Here is a 19,551-nt window from a genome sequence, read left to right on the forward strand (position 1 = left end):
CTTTTACTTGAAACAAATGGCCAACGTATATTTTGACCCTAACTGTTTAACAATAAATAATGCTATAACATATGATCATACGATGGAGTTCTTACCTTTCTAACCATGGTCAAGTCTGGCTGCTTGGTCCAGGTCCGCTTATAAATATCATAACTCTCCATAGAGATTAGCTCCCTTTCACCATCCTCACCTCCCAGAATATACAGAATTCCATCAATCTCTACCACACCAAAATTATGCCGTGCCTAAGGAATAACATCAACATTGTACTGATTTATTTACAGCAGCAGTTATGTTTTACCATCTTTTTTCTTGTATCTGTCTGCAGCATTACTGCTGAGACTTTGTCTTTTTTTTTTTTAAAATGTTATTCTAGATATTGTTGTTCTTAAAAATCTCTAAAGAAAACAGTATTCAAACAGATAGAACAGCAAAATCAAAAGAGACTACAGAAATTAAAAAACAGTGCTTAGCTGCGTTCCAGTTTGCATAGTACTGGTCTACTAGATGAAGCTGCTGCTGTCAAAGTTTGGACCCATAGTTCTGCAGAAAGACAACTCTGCTATTTTCTTGTATAGGAGCACATCTAACCTCACTCAATCTTATTCACAGAAAACATGAAAAATAATGCATCATGACTACAACATTGGGTTTCCTTTAAGTGCAAGTACAGGCCTATGCCAACAACAGCCTTTGCTTAAGAAAAACAATTTCTTAATAAAAAGACCTTCATCAAGAAAATAAAACATAGGCATATTAAGGATATATGTTTACATATAATAAACTGTCACTTTTTGATGGAATGCAAACATGAAGAGGAAACATTAGCTCAAACCAAAATTAAATATAAATGCCTGCACAAGCCAAATTCTGTAGTCCTCTGTCTGTTTCTGCATAGTTCAATCCCTTTGTCCATATAAGGAATTCTCTTGTGCATAACACAGAAGGGAAATACATATATATAATATGTGTGTGTGTATATATATATTTATTTATTTTTATTTTTTAAGGCAGCCAGTATACAGAAGACATTAAGGACACTATATGACCAACTAAACGTGTAATTCATGAAATTCTGTAGTTCAGCTTTACAGCTAGCTCTTGCCCAATAAGTAGTATTTTCTAGATCCTATAGTCATTACCGGACCAAAAGTAACTACAGAGAAATAAACAGAGGGCAGTCTGCACCATGATCCTGAATGCATAAGATGCAAATGACTGGAGGTTCAGAATAAAATTTTGCAGAAGCAAATGAACGTTTTGCCAAAGTGAATAATTAAATCAAGATTTAGATAGTGATCTTGCCTCGTTCATCGGTGGCAGGGAACTCCATGAATTGGTATCTGGATCATACTTCTCTCCAGAGCTTAGCGTTGCCTTGTTTTCATCCTGACCACCAAGCACAAATAAAAATCCTTCTGTAAAACAAAATATAATGTGATCTTAAAAACAGGATTCACATCTGTACACTTGGCAAGACCACAAGACTGGTTAGCTGCATCTTTGAATTCATTAAGAGACTCAGACTGGTCACAGGTCAAACTGGACTGAAGGAGGTAAAGCACATATCTTCAACTATACTCCAGCCTATCACTGCAGATAATCTTCAACAAATTCAGTGATGCAGCAACTAACTACAATTTACTTAAAACATGAAATGTTCCTGGAGAAACAGCTGTAGCAGACTCCTGCAAAATATGAAAGTTATTCTACAATGTTCAGATGACGGGAATTATCACAGAATAAAGTAGCATTCTGGGCAGCCAAAGGAGAAGCAAGAAATAACCCCAGTGCCATTAATCCTGAGGGAAAAAAACATATTATAAAGCGTATCTCAGATTCTGAGGCACTGCTAAGTTTCCATACTATCAGCCTTACAAACACAAGGTTCCCCTGTACCTGCCGACAGCACTCCGTGATTGATCCGTGGAATACTCATCGGAGCAAGTTCAATCCAGAGCTGTCTGTTGGGATCGTAAAGAGGACACATGCACCGCATCACTGAGGTGGGTTTCCGTGATCTGAACGCGGGGGCAGGTGGGAAGGGAAGGCAGAAGGAAAAAGATAAGAAAAAAGCGCACACAGAGAAACAGACATAAGTTTATTAGTTAGTTGTTAGCAACTTTGTCTGAAACACACATGACTTAACACACATTCATAAAATGTAGCACTTCCCTGGTAAGGAGGAGTTTTAATAAATTTGCCCCACAGGTCAAATGTGCATAAATTTAATTGCGTACAGACTGGAGACAAAACAGGTGCACCTCATTCTTACTATATCTGCCTGTAATATTTTTAAATAATTTAATTTTAAAAATATTTTTAATCAACTAAAAGCACTGATACAGCCTATTAGTAATCTCTTTGTAAAATGATACACAAACTGAAGTGCAAGATTTTATTTGAATATTTTATTGCACTTCTATAAAGAGCAAATACCAAAGCCCTAAATTCATTTAAACATAGGACAAACCCCTCCCCTCTACTGCAGGGGATACTCAAGAAAATAAAGGAATTATTCTGTGGAACAGGAACTTTCATCTGGCATCTCAGATGCACCAATAAATACTTTTCTTCGGAACCACAGCTATTATAAACAAAACAGTCAAAGCGGAGGACATGTCCGTTATTTTTAAGATTTATTATAGGTGGTTTTCAGATCTTTAGTTTCACCAATGTTTTGTGCTTATTTTGGATAAAATCTATTCAGTTACAAAACAGCCACCACTTCCTGAACAGAACAATATGTCCTACTGTAAGCTTTTTTTCTTTTTTTAAATGAACCTCCCTAAGCAAAAGATCTTAAGAATAAAATTAGACTTAGATTGATAACATTTATATGATATTGTACACGTATGAAGCAACATGAAAGAGTTTAGTTTTTAAACTTAAAAACTCTATGTTGAATTTAAGAAAATTGTCAAAAATTAACTATTTATTGCTGAATCATTCAAAGGCATTTTAGGTGCAGCTGACCAACCTAAAAACATTCAAATGATAAAGCAATAAGCACGTACACATTAGATGCACAAGTTCTCGTCACGTTGTGTTTTCAGACATGCTGTGAATGCTAGCTGCCTCTACTTTACCACCTGCGACGGCTTGTAACGCCACTCGATACTTACACCCTTTCTTCTCCCCCAACGGTCACTATACACTCGGAGTAACCCCTGGGCTTGAAGGAGGCCAGCATCGCCTCTCCCTGCTGCGGGGGCGTGAGGGGAATGTTGTTGCATTCCTTGACAATCTCCCGTACCAGCGGTTCGCTCATCATCTGCTCACGTAAGTATGCTGCATCTAAGCCCGAAACCCACACTGCTGACATAACATCCTTCATGTGAACCTGCAGAATGAGATAAACGGAAGAATATTGCCAACACTTCACAAAACAGCACTAATGCACTCGTACATACAGAAACTTCTGCATCGATCAAAACTTGAAGAGTATTTTTGGTATCTGGAAGCAATAACAAAATCTTTATCACAATGCTAAGAAAACAGATGAAGTCTTCAAAGTTTCGCTGAAGAGGTACTACTTGCTTTCTCTCTACAAAAACAAGTTGATACCATTAATGCCAAAAAAAGCAAAATTTTTACTTAATGTCTATTAGAAGACAACATCATAACACAGCAGGTAATACATGCCAAGCATAGCTTTCGTGCTTTTACTGCCATGCCCTCATCTGCATTTCTGACAAAATTCAATTAATTCTGTGAATGCAACAGCAGCCCTGAAAGACATATCTATTTTAAGCTCCCACCAATTAAAATATACACAGTTATTTGAGTCATATTCAAAAAACAAACTCTTTGCTATCCTTACCTTTCTTGATTCTGCATCATGAGAAATCCACCTAATCACCGCTTCAAAGACGTATCTTTCATTTCCAACATTGAGCTTTTCCATTGACAGCACTTCTTTCAGTTTTTTTGGAGTCAGTTCCAAGAATTCCTCTGTGCTGCTGACATCTCGAAAGTGAGTTTCCAGATACTCTGAGGCAAGGTAGTGAACATGATGCAAACAATAGCGTAGTGCAAAGTCCCGAATACCAATACAGTTCTCAGCAGCTATACAACCTTCTAAAAACTCACAGCAGAGAGCTTTTAAATCTGTAAGCAGCAGGAGATCAGCTGCCTGTACCACATCTTGGATAGTTTCTTCATTTAGCCTGATCTGCAAGAATTAATTTAGAAGTTATAGCTACTATCACTCATTGCTACATGAGATGTCCACATTCATAACACTCATTCTCAGCGGCTGAAAAATTGAGCATTAATGCCAATATAAAATTTATGAGAAATAGATGCGATTACTGCACATTTATAAATGAACAGAGGACTGGAAAGGCATTAACTAAACAGAAGGTATTTGCAGAATTTTGTGCCTGAAGGAACAATGAAATTACTAATCTAATCTGAGAACCTAAAACGAATTTGGGGCGGGGGAGGAACATACCCAGAAAAGAACTCTCATCTGCCTTTTTTTTTTTTCTGCTGAAAGTTAAACTAATTCAGCAATCTCAACCTGGCTCCGAATAGACTGGACACACCAGCGATAAGTCCCGCTAAAACCAATGAAACAAAGATTGACCCAGACTGAACAGGCATGCTGTCACCAACAAGAGGCCAAAAAACTGGACATTATGGGGTCAGCAAGGAAGGATGCCTGATGTACTGCCATATGCAAGTTCAGTGATGGGGTCTTAATCTCCATCGCTACCAACCCAGTTTATCTTTTACCATTCTGAAAGACTGCATGCTTTAACTTAGGTTACTGGAGATATTCAGTTTTAAAACAAGCATTTGACACTAAATCTTTTAAAGGGTCCTCCCCTACTGTACCAGAAAAACAGCAAAAGGGCTCCTGAAATGCTTACTGTCTTTTTCATATGCAAAGCCCGAGTATGATTTACTGCTTTATAGAAAAAAATTTATCAAAGTTTAAAAGCAAGATTCTCAATAGGTTTATCTTTCTGCATAGCACTGTTAAAACTTTATTTTGCTGAAAAATTCCATTTCTGTCTAGTTCTTTTTAATACCATACCTGCCCACTGAAGATGTAATCTAGTATCTCTTTCATGATATCAACAGAAATCCCTTCAAGTTCAATCTTGTATGTTGAGCCATCATCTTTTGGAGGATTATAGTTCAATTTCGTTCTGAGGAAGGAAAAAAAAGAAGCCTAAAAAAGAGCTCATGACCTGAGCACAGCATTTTTTTCCTTTAGAAAACAGCAAGCAAGCTACAGATCACTTCAGCCATAACAGATACGTTAAAACCCTGCAACATAATTTGAAAATTCTCTCTCTTGATTTAGGACAAAAAGGCTGCATTTAAAGTCTCTAATATTGCTCATCACATTTCCAGACTGAACAATTCCATGAGCTTTGCAAACTTTTCTTGGCATCAAAGAGTCTAAGTAACTTTTTCCTGGCTCGTTCATCACAGGCATTCAAAAACTTCAACCAGAACTTAGTCACAGGGTACTGCTGATGGATGAAACCAAGGATTTGCTTTGGTAATAATGAAACACCCTCCCCCCCCCCCAAAAAAAAACCAAAAACCCACTTTACTAAAAAAAAAAATCATTATAATGAGCAGACGTGATCAGAATCTACACTGGCAGCACAGATATTTTGATTGCATTACTATTTTGTGTAGTTTATGATGTTATCAGCCTATCATTATATCTGGCCGCAACTGAACTGCACGCTCACAGTTCTAGGAAATAGACTATATTCTGCTGAATCAAGCTTTAAACATTCATCTAAACCACTGGCCATTTCAAATAAATAAATAAGTGTCAGGAAGAGTTTGATGTCCTTTTGAACAGAACGAAGGAGAACTGGGGGGAATGAGATGGGGAGCTAATGCCGCAGCAGCAGAGCTGGCTTTCCAGCACGTTAGCACAGACACTTTTCCAGGAACAAGCACTCTGAGCATTCAGAAACACCGTCCGCCAGCCCAGTAAGAACTGCCACCAGAGCTGCGGGATGATAATTCTGAACACCTGCTTTCACACTTTAAGGAACTAAGAATACAACATAAAAGGACCAGAAAATTTGGTTTCACTGCCTCATTATATCACTATATAGACTTAAATAAAAGCCTTTAAAAACATTTTCATATTCATTTGAATATATTTCTTCCATATAATTAGCTTCTGAATGTGAAAAGCAGTGGCTTAGCTAAGCTGCAAATGTCTTAATTAGTCACTGCTGTCCGCTATCCTTACATTGAGTAACGACATAAATATGATCTAAGAGCCAGATTCTGCTTCACTTACTCAGACTTGGAATAAATTAGTTTCTCACAAAGATAGACACTGCTCCCATTAAATAATATCCTAGTCTACTGCAAGTGATTTCAAAGTATGAATAATCATGGTAATTTTAGCCCCTAAGTCAGTCATATTTGTGGACTTATTTTCTCATGGCTTTTCTAAGCTGCAAAAGATCCATCTCCAGTTATCTGGACACTCTCAGATTTAACACTATTCCAATTCATGTATATGACTAAGCTGTCTGAAGCTAAGCTTTTTCATTCCATATTTGTACAGCACCTAGCACAAGTTATACAAATAACAGTGTTAACAACAACATAATTTGAATTAGTCCTTTTTTATTTTTCCCCCTAACACTTGGAAGAAGATTAATTAAATACATTGTGTGGGACTTACAGTAAAGCACAGGCTACATTAACAGAAACAGATCTGTGACTTGTCAGTTGAAAGCCTCTAAGCTGAAGAGAGAGTTCCAGCAATACCGTACAACTTGTATCTCAGCTTGCTCCAGCCTCCCCCAAGCGCTAGCACGCAGCACGCGGAATACGTACATTTTCCATGCCTGCAAGCACACACGCACACAACGCAAGTGCGTGTTCTGAACTCTAACACTGCTTTGATTTAATCACTGTGTCTTTATACAGATTTTCAAGTCTATCCAAACAAAATATCTCAGCTTTATGTATGCTAATTATAGTTGAGTTTTGGGTTTCTCCACTTTTAACAAAGGCTACATCTTGTTTCCTGGAATGAAATTCCATTTTCTGTTACTTGAGAATTTTTATGTTAAAGATCTGCAGCATCCTTCTAGGAATTACCAGAAAAAAGATACAGCGAGCTGGGATATGATCTGACAGGGGCAGGGACCCAGCGGTACCTGCACAGGTACTTCAAGGGTATTTCAAGGCATTGCGGGTTTTAAACCAGATGCAAGGCACAGGATAAACAAGTTGCTTGCCAGCACTAATGGGCAGATTAGTGTAAGGACTGGCGATGTTTATCATTAACTTTCATCTTCGCATCTCCTGTACACACCCAAGCTAAATCACCTCCTTGCATGGACTTTACGCAGACGCCTCCTAGAAACAAGCACGTGTTGTTCAGAGTTTTGGGCCTAACCAGTTATCAGCCTAGATGCTCCAATTGCTGTGTATTATTTTAGGCCACAACTGTTTATCTGAAGGAGGGCGGGGGGGAAAGCATTGATGTCAACCAAAAAATACAAACACTTTGGGGGTGTGGGGGGGAAAACAACCTTGAGAACATCATACTTTTCTTTCTAAAAGAAAACATGCAAATCCCAGCAAATCCAAAGTTACTCATGGACAAATACTCACATCATACAAATGCAACTTGGTTAGCTTCAAACTGAACTTTGTTCCTATCACCTGTCCTGAGAAACGGTAGCTCCCTCACCTACCAGTCATACATCTTTAACTTTTTAACTAATAAGTTACTAGGTTCTCCCTTTTGACAGGGAGATTTCCAGACCACGGCGCAAGAACCAGTCCCCAGCGGCAGCTGGAGGTGCTCCTTGCAGCTTAAATCGGCACTGCGAGACGGCTACGGGCTGACGGGAGGAGAGGAGAGAAGGAAAAACAAAACAAAAAGGTGAATAAAGGGATGTATTATAAGTAGGTTTAGGGCTGAGAAGGTTAAAAAAAGATTAAGATAAAATTGCGAGGCCAGTGTGGAAGTGTTTGGTAAGAAAGCGGGAGGAGGAGGAAGGAGGGCGGATGTAAGGAGGGAAAGGAGACGCCGCCTCTTGCATCACCCGCTATCAGCTGCCATCAGCACCCACTCCCACACCTCGCTAGTGAACTGAAGTTTGGGCACCCTTGTCGTAATACACGCAACAGAGAAGAAAGTTTCCAAACGTGTTTGTTCCCAGGTCAGATGAGACGGGAGCGGACAGCAGGTCACAAAAAGCTGGTTTAACTGTGGTTCTCTAGCAAATTCCACTTCAGAAGAACAGTTCCAAACTTAGAGAGGTTTTTCGACCTCCCTTCCCTCCCAGGAAAGGGCATTTCCTTTCCCCGTTCTGCTCTTCTCCGCAGTGATTTATTCAGACTAGGATTTGCACGGCCGAAACTGGAAGTGGAAATCACCAGACTGACACGCAGAGATCTGCCCAACCGCAGGACGACTGCTTCCAACGCCGGCACCAGAGCTGCTCCCTCTGCACGGCGTTTCCAGTTGCCAAACCACAGGAGGAAAGGCTGCCTCAGTCTTCCTTAATGCAGATGAAAGATGAAAACATCAAGAATTAGAAGGAAAAAGAACCTCACAGCCGACCAGAAAAGTTATTACCTGGGAGCAGAGCGCACTTGACTAAGAGATGCATACGCAGCGGGGAGGAGCTGGAGAGAGGAAAACAAGCAAACTACCCCCAAAATTCCTTCGTCCCGTTTTCTTAAGTCATTTAATTTTCAACAGCTTGACTCTGTCCTTTAAGCACTTTAGAAATGTGTTTTCGCTTTTTCAGTTAAGTTTACCACCATAAGACAAAATTGCTTCCGATTTATACAGGAGCATAAATCAAATGTTCTACAAAAACAGCCCAAGAATTATGAAATCTCTTATACCTGTCAGGAAAACAGCTTGGCATATACCTGCCAGGAAAACAACTGTGGTATTACAGACACGCAAATTTAGACTCTGCTCTTCCACCTCACTTAAGGAATACAGTCTCAATGAGTCATCTGAAATGTCACTGCATAAGGCAGTAGGAAGGAAAAAATTCAAGTAGCTCCTCTGCAAAGGTAACTAACAACCGGAGCAAGGCAAATCATTAAAATGAAAATAAGGACTAAAGAACAAGTTTTGATATTGTTAGGAGTCACAATTCACATCTAACAGCATAAAACTGGTCAAAAACAGATTCAAATCTTAAAAAAAAAAAAGATAAATTTAAAACTGTCCAAAGTTCTTAGTCAAATTAAGTCAGATCTCCAACTTGCCTTTTTTTTTTTAAAACACTTTTTTTTTTAAACCAAGATGCAAGCAAGGCCCGTTCAGAAAAGGGCCTTGTGCCTGAAAACTTGTTTTATCTTTTACAGCTGACCTCAGAAGGGGGGGGGGGGGGAATAAAAAACAAAATGAAAGACAAAACAAAGGACTCAAACACCACATATAAGGTTTGCTTTCCCAACTGAGTCAGACATAATTCTGTGGGAATAGTTTTGTCTTTAAAGTCTCTACCTTACATGCAAACTGTTATGGAAAGATAACCTAATGTATTTCTACAACAGTGACATAAGAAAACAACAGTATAGTTCTTGGAATGCTTTAATCCTTAGAGCGCTGGTATATTTGTACCTAATCAGGTAAAGAAAACACATCTGCCAAGATTACACCCTCATAAAAGAGTATACTCCAGACCACATTCACCTCAAGTGGGTTTGCAATATTTACAGTCAACAGTAATTGGAAAATCTGGGAGACAGAGCCAGTTGCTTTGGTTTTGATACCTGACAATGAGAAAAGAGCAGAGGTTAAAATAAATCAAAACTTTCTGCACTGCAAGGATGGGAAAAGTAGCCAACAATGCAGTTCCACTGACCTGCTTATAAAGCTGTAGTAACGTGTCCGAAACAAAACTTCAAGAGACAAGAGGGAAATATCTTTAATTTGGAAAGACAGCTTCTTTCAAAAGGAATGATTTTGCTCCAAGCAGACTAACCATAAGGGCCAATGCACGCTAGCGAAGCCTTGCCAATACAGTAGTAAATCTTAGGACTGAAGCAGCAAAACAACCCTTCCAAGTCAAAGAGAGTAATACAGTCATTTCGCTAATATACCCTTTATCCGCACCACTATTTTGGCCTTCTCGGGAGAGCATTTTAAAAAGAAGTCACACCTCTAACCAAAGTTACCAGCAAAGACATGCACTGAGACTAAAACATGCTCGCAGTTGTGACTCAGGCCCAAGCTAGAACGGGATCACTATCAAACATTAGGGAGCACCAAAAACGGCAAGTCAGTATTTCGAGTTTTTGCATCAATAAGGAGAAAACTTAAAAATTCTGGTTTCAATGCAAACACCATTAATTTAGTCTCCTAATTTGGGCTTCCTTATGTGGGTTCACGAGTCTTACTTGTCTGCCTTTATACCTGCAACACTTTTCTCCCATCAAGGCTGGTCTTTCTGCATGCAAACAAATAAATAATAAACATATCGTTAAATAGGTCAGACACAAAAACATGATGCAGCATTTTACCCCACCCTCTCCCCTCCTCCAAAAAGATATTTTACAACCAAATCAGTAGGTTTTCTTTGAGGTCGCACCCTGGCCTTTAGCAGCAGGCATAAAAGGCTGTCTTCACCACACCCTGCGAAGAGTGCCAGCTTTCAGGGTATTTTGGCTATGCCTCTCTTTTTAAGATTATCTGTAACTGCAACTTCAGGTCTCAAGGCAAAACAGTTCACTTAGCTCAGCATAAAAAACTGGAGAAGTCGCCTAGCTTTGTTTAAGAGGAACAATGACTAGGAACAACTTAAAGTTTTCAACGGACAGAAAAATCAAGAGTCAGCCAAAATTTCAAGTCAGCCGCAGTAGAAAAAAAGAACAAAGCAATTCCTTCCACAGCAGCAGAGGGCAGGTGTCCAGGGCTCATGGGCTTTGCTCAAAGAGCTTGTTTACCCCGAAAATCTGAAGCGACTCTTGATTACACTGATCTCATCCGGAGTTAGATTATAATCTAAATGAGATCTACTCCCAACCAGCACGTCTTGCCTAAACACGCGAGTTAGCCATAAGTAGAACACACGCTCAACTAACACGGTCCCCACCAACGGCCTCTCGGAGCTTCTAAGCAACAGTACGTATCACCTAAATTTACTTTGTTTTTTTTAGCCAACTTAAGGAGGAAAAAAAAAAAGAGAAAGAAATTCTTAAAAAATTGTAGCAGCTCAGATTACCAACAAGTCACAAACACAAGCAATGCAGAGGAGTCGGCTGCTGGGCACCGATGGCTTAAGCCAGACACCTCGCCTGCCGCGCGAAGCAAAGCCTACGCCTGCAGCTGATGGAGCCGATTCAGCTCTTGTCACACAAAGCACAGATTTACGATGTGCCTTCTTATATAAGAAGCACCTTTTACAACACGACACTTCTGGGACAGGTTTGTGGATGTACCTTCTTATATAAGAAATACCTTTTGAAACGCGGCACTTTTGTGCCATTGAATTTGGAAAGGGTTTGTTTTGTTTTTAACATCTAATAGCCCTTTTCCTTAGCAGGCAGCAAGCTAGCTAACTGGTCAGAGCATCTTCTCAGTAAACTAAATCAGTACGACACTTGTGACATTTCTGTGCTTCATAGGATGCTCAAGTTCACTCACTAATAGATGATTCATCAGACTTTCACTCCACATCAGCTGAAAATTATAAGCAACTTTCTACTAACAGTACTGCTATGTCTATCAGGTAGCAGGTTGGAACCATGACTTCCAAGGAGGGCATTTCTGGAATACAGCTTTAAATCAAGAACTGAACATTATCTTACTTGAAAATGTTTCCTGTCAAGTTAACTCTGCTTTTAAATTTATTTAAATGTTTTCTTAAAAGGAAGAAGTACTGCAACACACCCACATTGTTAAATCTGCGATTAAAAATATTAAAGAACGTAGTGCTGTGTAACATCTCTAATAACCTAAACACTTCTGTGACTTACTGAAATCACATTCGGAAAACATCAATGAACTTGCTAAGAAAACTTTATCAGGTCTTTACACCACATCTTGTTCTTTACACCTCATCTTGTTCTTGCAGCACACAGAAGAAAAACGCATCAGGGTAACTAGGATTTCCACAACTGCTAGGAAGAAAGAAGCAGAACACCTAAAATTAAAGCGTGTGCGTAATACTGTAGGACAGCCAGAAGAGGTAACAAGCACTGTTTCTGTGTGAACCCAACTGAGGAAAGCACCAAACTCTAAATACACTGGGAGCTGGAAAACTGAGGTCTGCAAGACTGCAGGGAAAAGTGATGGCCAGCCAAGAAGAAAAAGGAAACACAAGTATGGATTTCACCAACACAAGAAATGAGCCAAGAATCTACAACTCGGAGTACTAAATGTGTCCATAAACAATAACAACAGTTGTATTAGGCAGCTTAAAGTTGTTCAGGTGGTATAAACCAACATGCCTCAGGACATAAAATAGTCGCTAAGTACCTGGAGTTAGGAACTTACTTCCTTGACAGGCAACGAATAATTTCAGAGCTGTCCAAACAGTGATTTTTTTGTTCCTTTTCTTGGCTATATTCAGCAGCAGCAAAGACGAAATAGGGGGCACAACCCATACTCCAGCGTGGCAGCACACAGGCAGTGCTGCGCTAGCAGGACTCAGGGAGAGCTTTACACCACGGATGAAACGAGAAGTCTGAACGAGCAGAGCGCCAAGAAGAGATGAATTCTGCAAGACGGTCAAACACGTAATTCTCACATTTGCTAGTCCTCATTCGCAGCCGGGACCAACGCAAGCAAAACGGATCCAACCAACCAAGTGCCCAGACTGCTCAGCTCTCCACATTCCTTTCTCCAGGCAAATCGGCACTTCCACAACAGCCCTGCTCCAGCCACAAAACACTCTCGAGCATGCAAGAAAAATGATTAATAGAAATGTCCTCTTAAAAATACAGATTTTGCCAAACAAGACAATTAACACAGGCGTAAAGGCTACCTAGAGAGTATCAATTACCCAGACATCCCAAAAATCTCCATTCCGCCACACCTCTTTCCACCCCAGCTTGCCTCTCAAAGCACGTACGTACAGAACTGTGTCTCCAGACGGCGCACAGCCGCCCCGCTTCATCTCGGAGTCCTGCCATGCAGCCAAGACGCCCCCACCTCCCCCTCTCCCCGAGCTGGACGCACAGAAGACGCCCAGCCGTATTTGCTTTCTGTTCCGAGCTGGGCAAGAGCCTTTTTGCTTGCTTCCTTCAGGCCATCTTTTAGGGGCCTGTTAGAACAGGAATATAACTAACAACTCCCCATGCAAGCCTGGTACAGCGCTTTTTAAACCCCTCTCGTAAGCTCCTAGCAAACCCTCGTCGCTGCTGCCCCTCGGTTACTCGCTCAGACCCAACACACACCAAAGCCCTTCTCCCGAGTTATGCCACGTACGCAGAGCTTCTGCACTTGGCCGCTATTTGGATTTACTGCTTCTCAAAGTCAGAGAGGCTTTACAAAGAGTGACTAATTCGGATATCGCTAAAGCATCACAGGCGACACCTCAGTTCCATGGGGAAAATGCTCCCTATTTAAAAAAAAACAAAAACAAACCAAAAAACCCCCCCACAGCTTTAAAAGCTGGAAGGAAAATCTGGCCTGCTGATTTGTCCAAACTTCATACAAGAGTTCAAACTGTCACAGCAACCTGCACAGTTCCCAGGAAACTGGCACAAATTTCTCATAAAAAATTGTGAATGCGGCATGGCTGCAAACCCTCCGGGATGAGGGGTCACCACAGCCTCTGGCTCTGGGGGCACGCAGGGACGCGGAGAGCGAGAGCAGACTCGCGCCTTTGACCTGAAACAAGCACAGAACGGTTCAGCTAAATCACTTGAGAAAACAAGGTCCCGCTTACCAAAGTACCTCCCGACTTTAACAGCAGTTTATTAGTGATTTCAGTATCAGTCACAAATAGACAGTTCTGGAACACCGTTTAAAAGGTCTTTTTATAAACGCCAGCATAAATTGAACAAATGGCTAGCGGGAAATGAGCAGCAGAAGCAACTAGCACACGTTGGCTTCTGCCTCGTGCTGTTACCGCTGTCAGACGGGACCGTTGTGGGAAAAAACCTGCCCAGTGGCCAAGCCCAGCTCTCCCACGAAGCCGCAGACTACATGTCACATCCCACCTTTCACACCAGGGCTTAGCAACGCTCACGTAGATTTACACAACAAAGAAGCTTTACTCATCTGCCTTCTCAGGGACTCGTGACAACTCAAAACACTACAAGTGAACAGCGCTTGGAGGAAAGGAACACGGATATGGTGACAGAGAGCACTTCCAAGCAGGGCTCCCCTGAAGTTTGCTGCGGCAATGGCAGAGGGCACAGTTTTCTGGTTGGGCAAGGGTCTTACAACATCATCCGGTCTACAAGGTTCAGGGGGCGTCAGAAAGTTGAACTGCACAAGTAAGAACATGTAAATGCTGTCGTATTACTTCTCACCAAAGCCAATTTAGAAAAGAGTACAGCTTTTTTTTTTTTTTTTTTTTTAAAGTAAATGGAAAACAATGTGAACTTAATTTTGCATTTTCCAGGTAAGCAAAATAAAGCCCCACCCCAAAAGAGAGATGAAAATATAGTAGTAGATCCTTTACTAAGTTCGGAGAGCCTCGTAGAACAGTATTGCATACATATATCCACCTGTAATCTGTTCATGTTTATGTGTGAAAATAAAACATGCTGAGATAACAAAAAACCTTCATTTAATTTCAAATACTGTGCTAAAGACAGAAGAACAGGACAATCACTGTGTAACAACATTAAGTTTGTCTAAGAAGTTGAGTTCAGACATTCTCCTTGTTAAAACAGTTCTTCTGAGCACCCTGCTACATAGGCCGGCAGATAGCATGCTACCAAATTATTAAGAGCTGCAAGCTTCAGCCGGCCACAAACTACTCATGCTAGACAGCAACAGACCTGTTAGGAGGAGAACATTTGCTCCTACTGTTGAGGATACCAGGAATACTTGGACCAAATCTACCCTATAAAAGGTTTGCGGATATATGCCGCTACTTATGCCAAACTTCCAAGTGTAAACACTTTACCCTGCCAAAAGCACTCTTACGCCAGTATAATTCACACTAGGTTCACAAATGAAATAAGTTAAAACCAACAGAAACACAGCTTGGGCAGCAGAATTTTGTCTGCATTAGGGATACTGCCAGGACAAAAACTGTGTTTGGGGGAAAAAAAAAAGTGCAGTCTTCTGGCTGATTTGTTACAGCATGGAAAAAACATAGGCTAATCTGGCTCCAATTTAACTTCTCTGGGATACAGAGCCATATCCTGTTGAGCCAAACCACGCTTTGTCTTAGGGCAGCGTCTTCATTTGGGTTCTCCTGTTCTCAGGCTCAGGAACAGACCACAAGATGTTAGAGATATGCAGGGAGATTTCTGGTTTTTGTAAGCGGCAGGATTTGCTCCAGGGGCACGCAAAGGGATGAGATAAGCCTGCACGTATAAGGCAGTTCTGTGGGAATTCACACAACCGCCCAAGACCTCACTGCCCTCACAGCTGCAAGGGACTTGGCATTAAGCAGTTGTGGCAAGACCTCAAGAATCAAAGTACCATGAAAATTAAAGTCTTACTGGTACCACAGACAGCAAATTTATTCATAAATCCAGCAGCTTTTTTCCATACTTGCAGTAGCTAGCCTATGGAGCAGAAAGACAGATGGGACCTGCAACACTGGTAGAACCACCGTGTGCTGCTGCTTCATCTTCACGTCCTCCCTCCTCTTCTCTCAGAAGCTGCCATTTCTGAGCTCCGTGGAGAATCCAGTTGCCAAATAACTAGAGGGGAACCACATCACTCTAATTTACAAGTGCCCTAGTCGCAGCTAGCCAGCCAAACCACCTCCATGCACAACCAAAAACAGGTAGCGCTCCTCTCTGCGGCTGCACAAATCCCTCAGCGCACAGACTCCGCTCACACCCAAGCCGCCCCCTCAGAAGGTCCCACGCTTACCTCTTTTCCCACTCACACCCTAAACTAGGCGTTCGTGCAAGTCCTGCAGGGCTTCTCAGCTTGCCCACCAGCTTGTCCCCAGTCAGAGCACACAGAGACATAGGCAGAAAGAGAAGACAGGGCGCCAACTGATCCCGCCGCTGCCTCACTGCTAAGCGCGCATTTCCCATACCCACTCACTTCTCTACCCAATAATTTTTCTGAAATTAGTTACTAGATTTTCTGAGCTTTATATTGGAATTTTCAACCGAAAGCAATCTAAATTAATTTTCACTTGGAGACTTAAACAGATTCTGATACCAAAGCATGCTTTGGAATCATCTAGCCTTCAAATACATACAACATAAGATTCATGAGCCTCCTCTAATAACTTTTTACATAAAAAAAAGTTAGTCATTTTATAAAAAAAACAACACTCAAAAGAAACAGGACTAAATATTTGCAGAAACTAGGGACAGGCTAAAGGTGATTTTTATCTCTAAAAAGATCCACTGAAATGTTAATTTTGTCTTAGAAACTTAATTCTCCAATATCAGCAACCTACCTGACCAATTCTACCCAATAGGAAGAGCAACTGGAATAAGAAAGAGATTCTGGAGTGCTGGAAAGAAGGGAGACAAGCAGCACAGGTAAAAATTAGGCTCTGCAAAGGTAGGCAAGACAGACGTGTTTCTTAATGTGCCATAGAAAGAATATCGGTATGTGTTATTTATGGTTCACTACCTGTTGCAAGTCCAAGGGAAAAAAAAAATGAGTAAGCTTAAAAAAAAGAAAAGATATTTATATATTAATACATGTAACCTACATTCACACATAGTTAATGAGTTCCTTGATGGGATGTGAACCTGCACAATTTTAAGTTTAAAACAACCACAACTCTAATGACTGTTTTGTTGTTATTAATGTAGTTACGTCTGGCTTTCTGACTCTTCACATACACTTTATTAGCTCATGTTTCCCAGTACATTTTTCAGAGATGAATGACTAAGTGCAATACTTATAGAAGAAATTCTGTGAAAAAGATCTTTTCTTTAGAATAACTTATGGTATCTTTTAATTAAGTAGCCTTTTTCATAGCAAAAGGCTGCACAGTTCATGTAAATCCATATGATAATTATAGTAGAGTAGCAGTTTTTCCAAGAATATGGCCTCTTTCCATCTAAATCAAACCTTTCTTCTCAGCCACGGAGTCTTTGTTAGGACACTAACTTCAGATAGGGCACAGGGCCATCTAAAGTATTCATAATGATGATCAACAAGCTAAAAACATCCTGGCATTTTGAAGAGTATTGGATCAACTGCTCATATTTATTTTGACCTCATGTCTCCGATGAGCCTTTCATCACAGTCTTCCAGAACTGCTTCTTAAGACAAGAACTGAAAAAAATGACTTAGTACTTCAGCTTTTTGGTGTCATTTTCAAATCCTTGTGGCTCTTCTAATTTTGGTGAATTTTATTTCATTTTACTCTTCAGCCCTGCTAGCTGATGCATAATGCTAGTCCGTGTATTACAGAAAAATCAGGCCTAGATTTTAACTTAAAAGGTCAGAAAACTGTTCCTTTAAGTCTGCCCATTACTGACATCCAGTTAAAAGTTAATCACCAACTTTACATGCTATTCATTCTTAGGTTATTTTTATACTTTAAGAATGCTGAAGCTCTACAATCATCACAACTACAATCATCACCCAAAAATATCATATTGCCTGAAAGATCATAGAACCACAAGGCAGAAGTCTGCTACAGCCTTATGATAATCCTAAGTTTATGTGAAACTGAAAGGTCTGCTCCTTCTTCACGTGCTAAGACAAAATACCTGTCTTCATTACCTGCAAATGGTAGGACCTTTAAAAAAAAAAGAAAAGAAAGAAAACCACCAGCACCACTATGCAATTCACCCCCATACATTTCATTTACTCTCTCGAATACGCAGCTAGGTACTATAAAAATCTTCCCATTGGGGTACACTTTTGCTATTTTATGCCACAGGAGTCTTCGCTGCTGAGCGTACAAGGAAAGCTGACGGTGCTGTCCCGGAGCTCTCTGGAAAAAGGTTCCCCTGGAAGTTTAGCCCAGGACAGGCAGCGTGGGGCCAGCCCCGACACCGTGACCGTGCTGAACGTCGTCGGCGCCCCCAGCACCGGCGGCTGCGCTGAGCACGGTGTGGCCTGCACGTGCTGCTGGCACCCGCTGCCAAGAACAGCCAGCTCCGCTGCCACAGACCTGGTTTGACACCGCTGGCGATTTCTGAGGTATGTTTGTATATGCTGCAAGGGCACAGAGGAAAAGGAGATGGGACGAACCCGTTTTTTTTAAACTTAAAGAGGGATGTGCTTCAGAATCCGTCCCCACTGCCTGGAGCCTTACGGACTGCTAAAAAACACTCAGAAAGAGAAACCAGACCCGAAGCGCGGACCTCCCGGGGAGCCCCGGCCGCCGCGGCGCCCAGCGCCCCCAGGGCAGCAGCGCCCGCCGCACCAGCCCGCCGCTGCGAGGGCCCGGAGGCGCCGGGAGCAGCGGGATGCCGCCCCCGGCCCCCTGCCGAGCCGAGCCGAGCCGCGCCGGGCCCGTCACCCCCGGGGCTGCGGGGCCGCGGCTCCCGGCGGCAGCGACCCGGGCAGCGCGGCCGCCGCGGCGGGGCCCCTCGGCCGGGCGAGCGCGGGGCGGCGGCGGCGGCTCCGCGGGCCGGGAGGAGGCCGCGGGGCCCCGCTGCAGCGCCACGGCGGCGCCCGCTCCCGGCCCCGCTCCCGGCTCCGGCCCTGCCCCGCCCGGGGCCGGCGACCCGCGGCGAGAGGCGGCTCCGCTTCCCGCCGCCTCCGGCCGAGTCATCGCGCCAGCAGCGGCGCCCCGGCGGGTCGGGTCGGGCCGGGCCTGGCCGCCAGCCCGGCCCCGGCCCCAGCCCCGGCCCCGGCCACGGGGGAAGGCCCCGGCGCCGCCGCCGCCCGCCGCACCTGATGTAGGGGCTGGCGGCCGCCAGGATGTTCTTCTGCACCGGGATCTCCTCGCCCTCCAGCACCAGGTGCGCGTCGCAGAAGCGGCTCTCCTCGCGGAAGGAGCTGAGCGCCCGCAGCAGCCGCGCCGGGTGCTGGGGGTCCGACACGGCGCTCTGCCCCGACATGCTGCCGCTCCGCTCCGCGCCGCTCAGCGCCCGCGCACCATGGCCACCCGCCCGCCGCTCGCCGCTGACGTCATCTCCCCGCGCCGGGCGGGGCCGCGCCGCCCCGCCCCGGGGGAGGGGGCAGAGGGGGAGGGTGCAGAAGGGGGCGGGGCGGGGCGCGCGCGTGTCCGTGTCCGTGTCCGCGTCCGCGTCCGCGTCCGCGTCCGTGTCCGCGTCCGTGTCCGCGAGGGCGCGGTGCTGGGGGCGCTGGGCCGCTTCGGGGGTCCTTCGGGGCCCCCTTCCGCTCAGCGCTGCCTATCGAATAAGCTGCTTTTCTTTCCCCCCCTGCCCCAGTGTGACCATTTAAACCATTTTTTTTCTTCTGGCCGTGAAGATGATAGACATTCGCATTAAAAATTTAAAAGCGAATGGGAACTACATAAAGTGAGATGCGTTTGCACAGCG

At 43.1% G+C, this 19,551-nt stretch overlaps 1 protein-coding gene across 1 annotated transcript in view; it reads right to left on the reverse strand.

The window, feature by feature from the left end:
• Window positions 1–19,124, reverse strand: part of GAN (gigaxonin) — a 29,165-nt gene extending 10,041 nt beyond the window's left edge. The window contains exons 1-7 of the mRNA XM_067302444.1: window positions 18,941–19,124; window positions 5,045–5,159; window positions 3,824–4,174; window positions 3,126–3,343; window positions 1,900–2,021; window positions 1,306–1,418; window positions 96–245 (exon numbers count right to left, since the gene is read on the reverse strand). Coding sequence (XP_067158545.1) covers window positions 96–245; window positions 1,306–1,418; window positions 1,900–2,021; window positions 3,126–3,343; window positions 3,824–4,174; window positions 5,045–5,159; window positions 18,941–19,107 — 1,236 coding nt within the window. The 5' untranslated portion in view covers window positions 19,108–19,124. The remainder of the gene's footprint in view (window positions 1–95; window positions 246–1,305; window positions 1,419–1,899; window positions 2,022–3,125; window positions 3,344–3,823; window positions 4,175–5,044; window positions 5,160–18,940) is intronic.
• Window positions 19,125–19,551: the final 427 nt, after the last annotated feature.

The sequence above is a fragment of the Apteryx mantelli genome, chromosome 10 (assembly GCF_036417845.1).
Source record: "Apteryx mantelli isolate bAptMan1 chromosome 10, bAptMan1.hap1, whole genome shotgun sequence".
Taxonomy (NCBI): Eukaryota; Metazoa; Chordata; class Aves; order Apterygiformes; family Apterygidae; genus Apteryx; species Apteryx mantelli.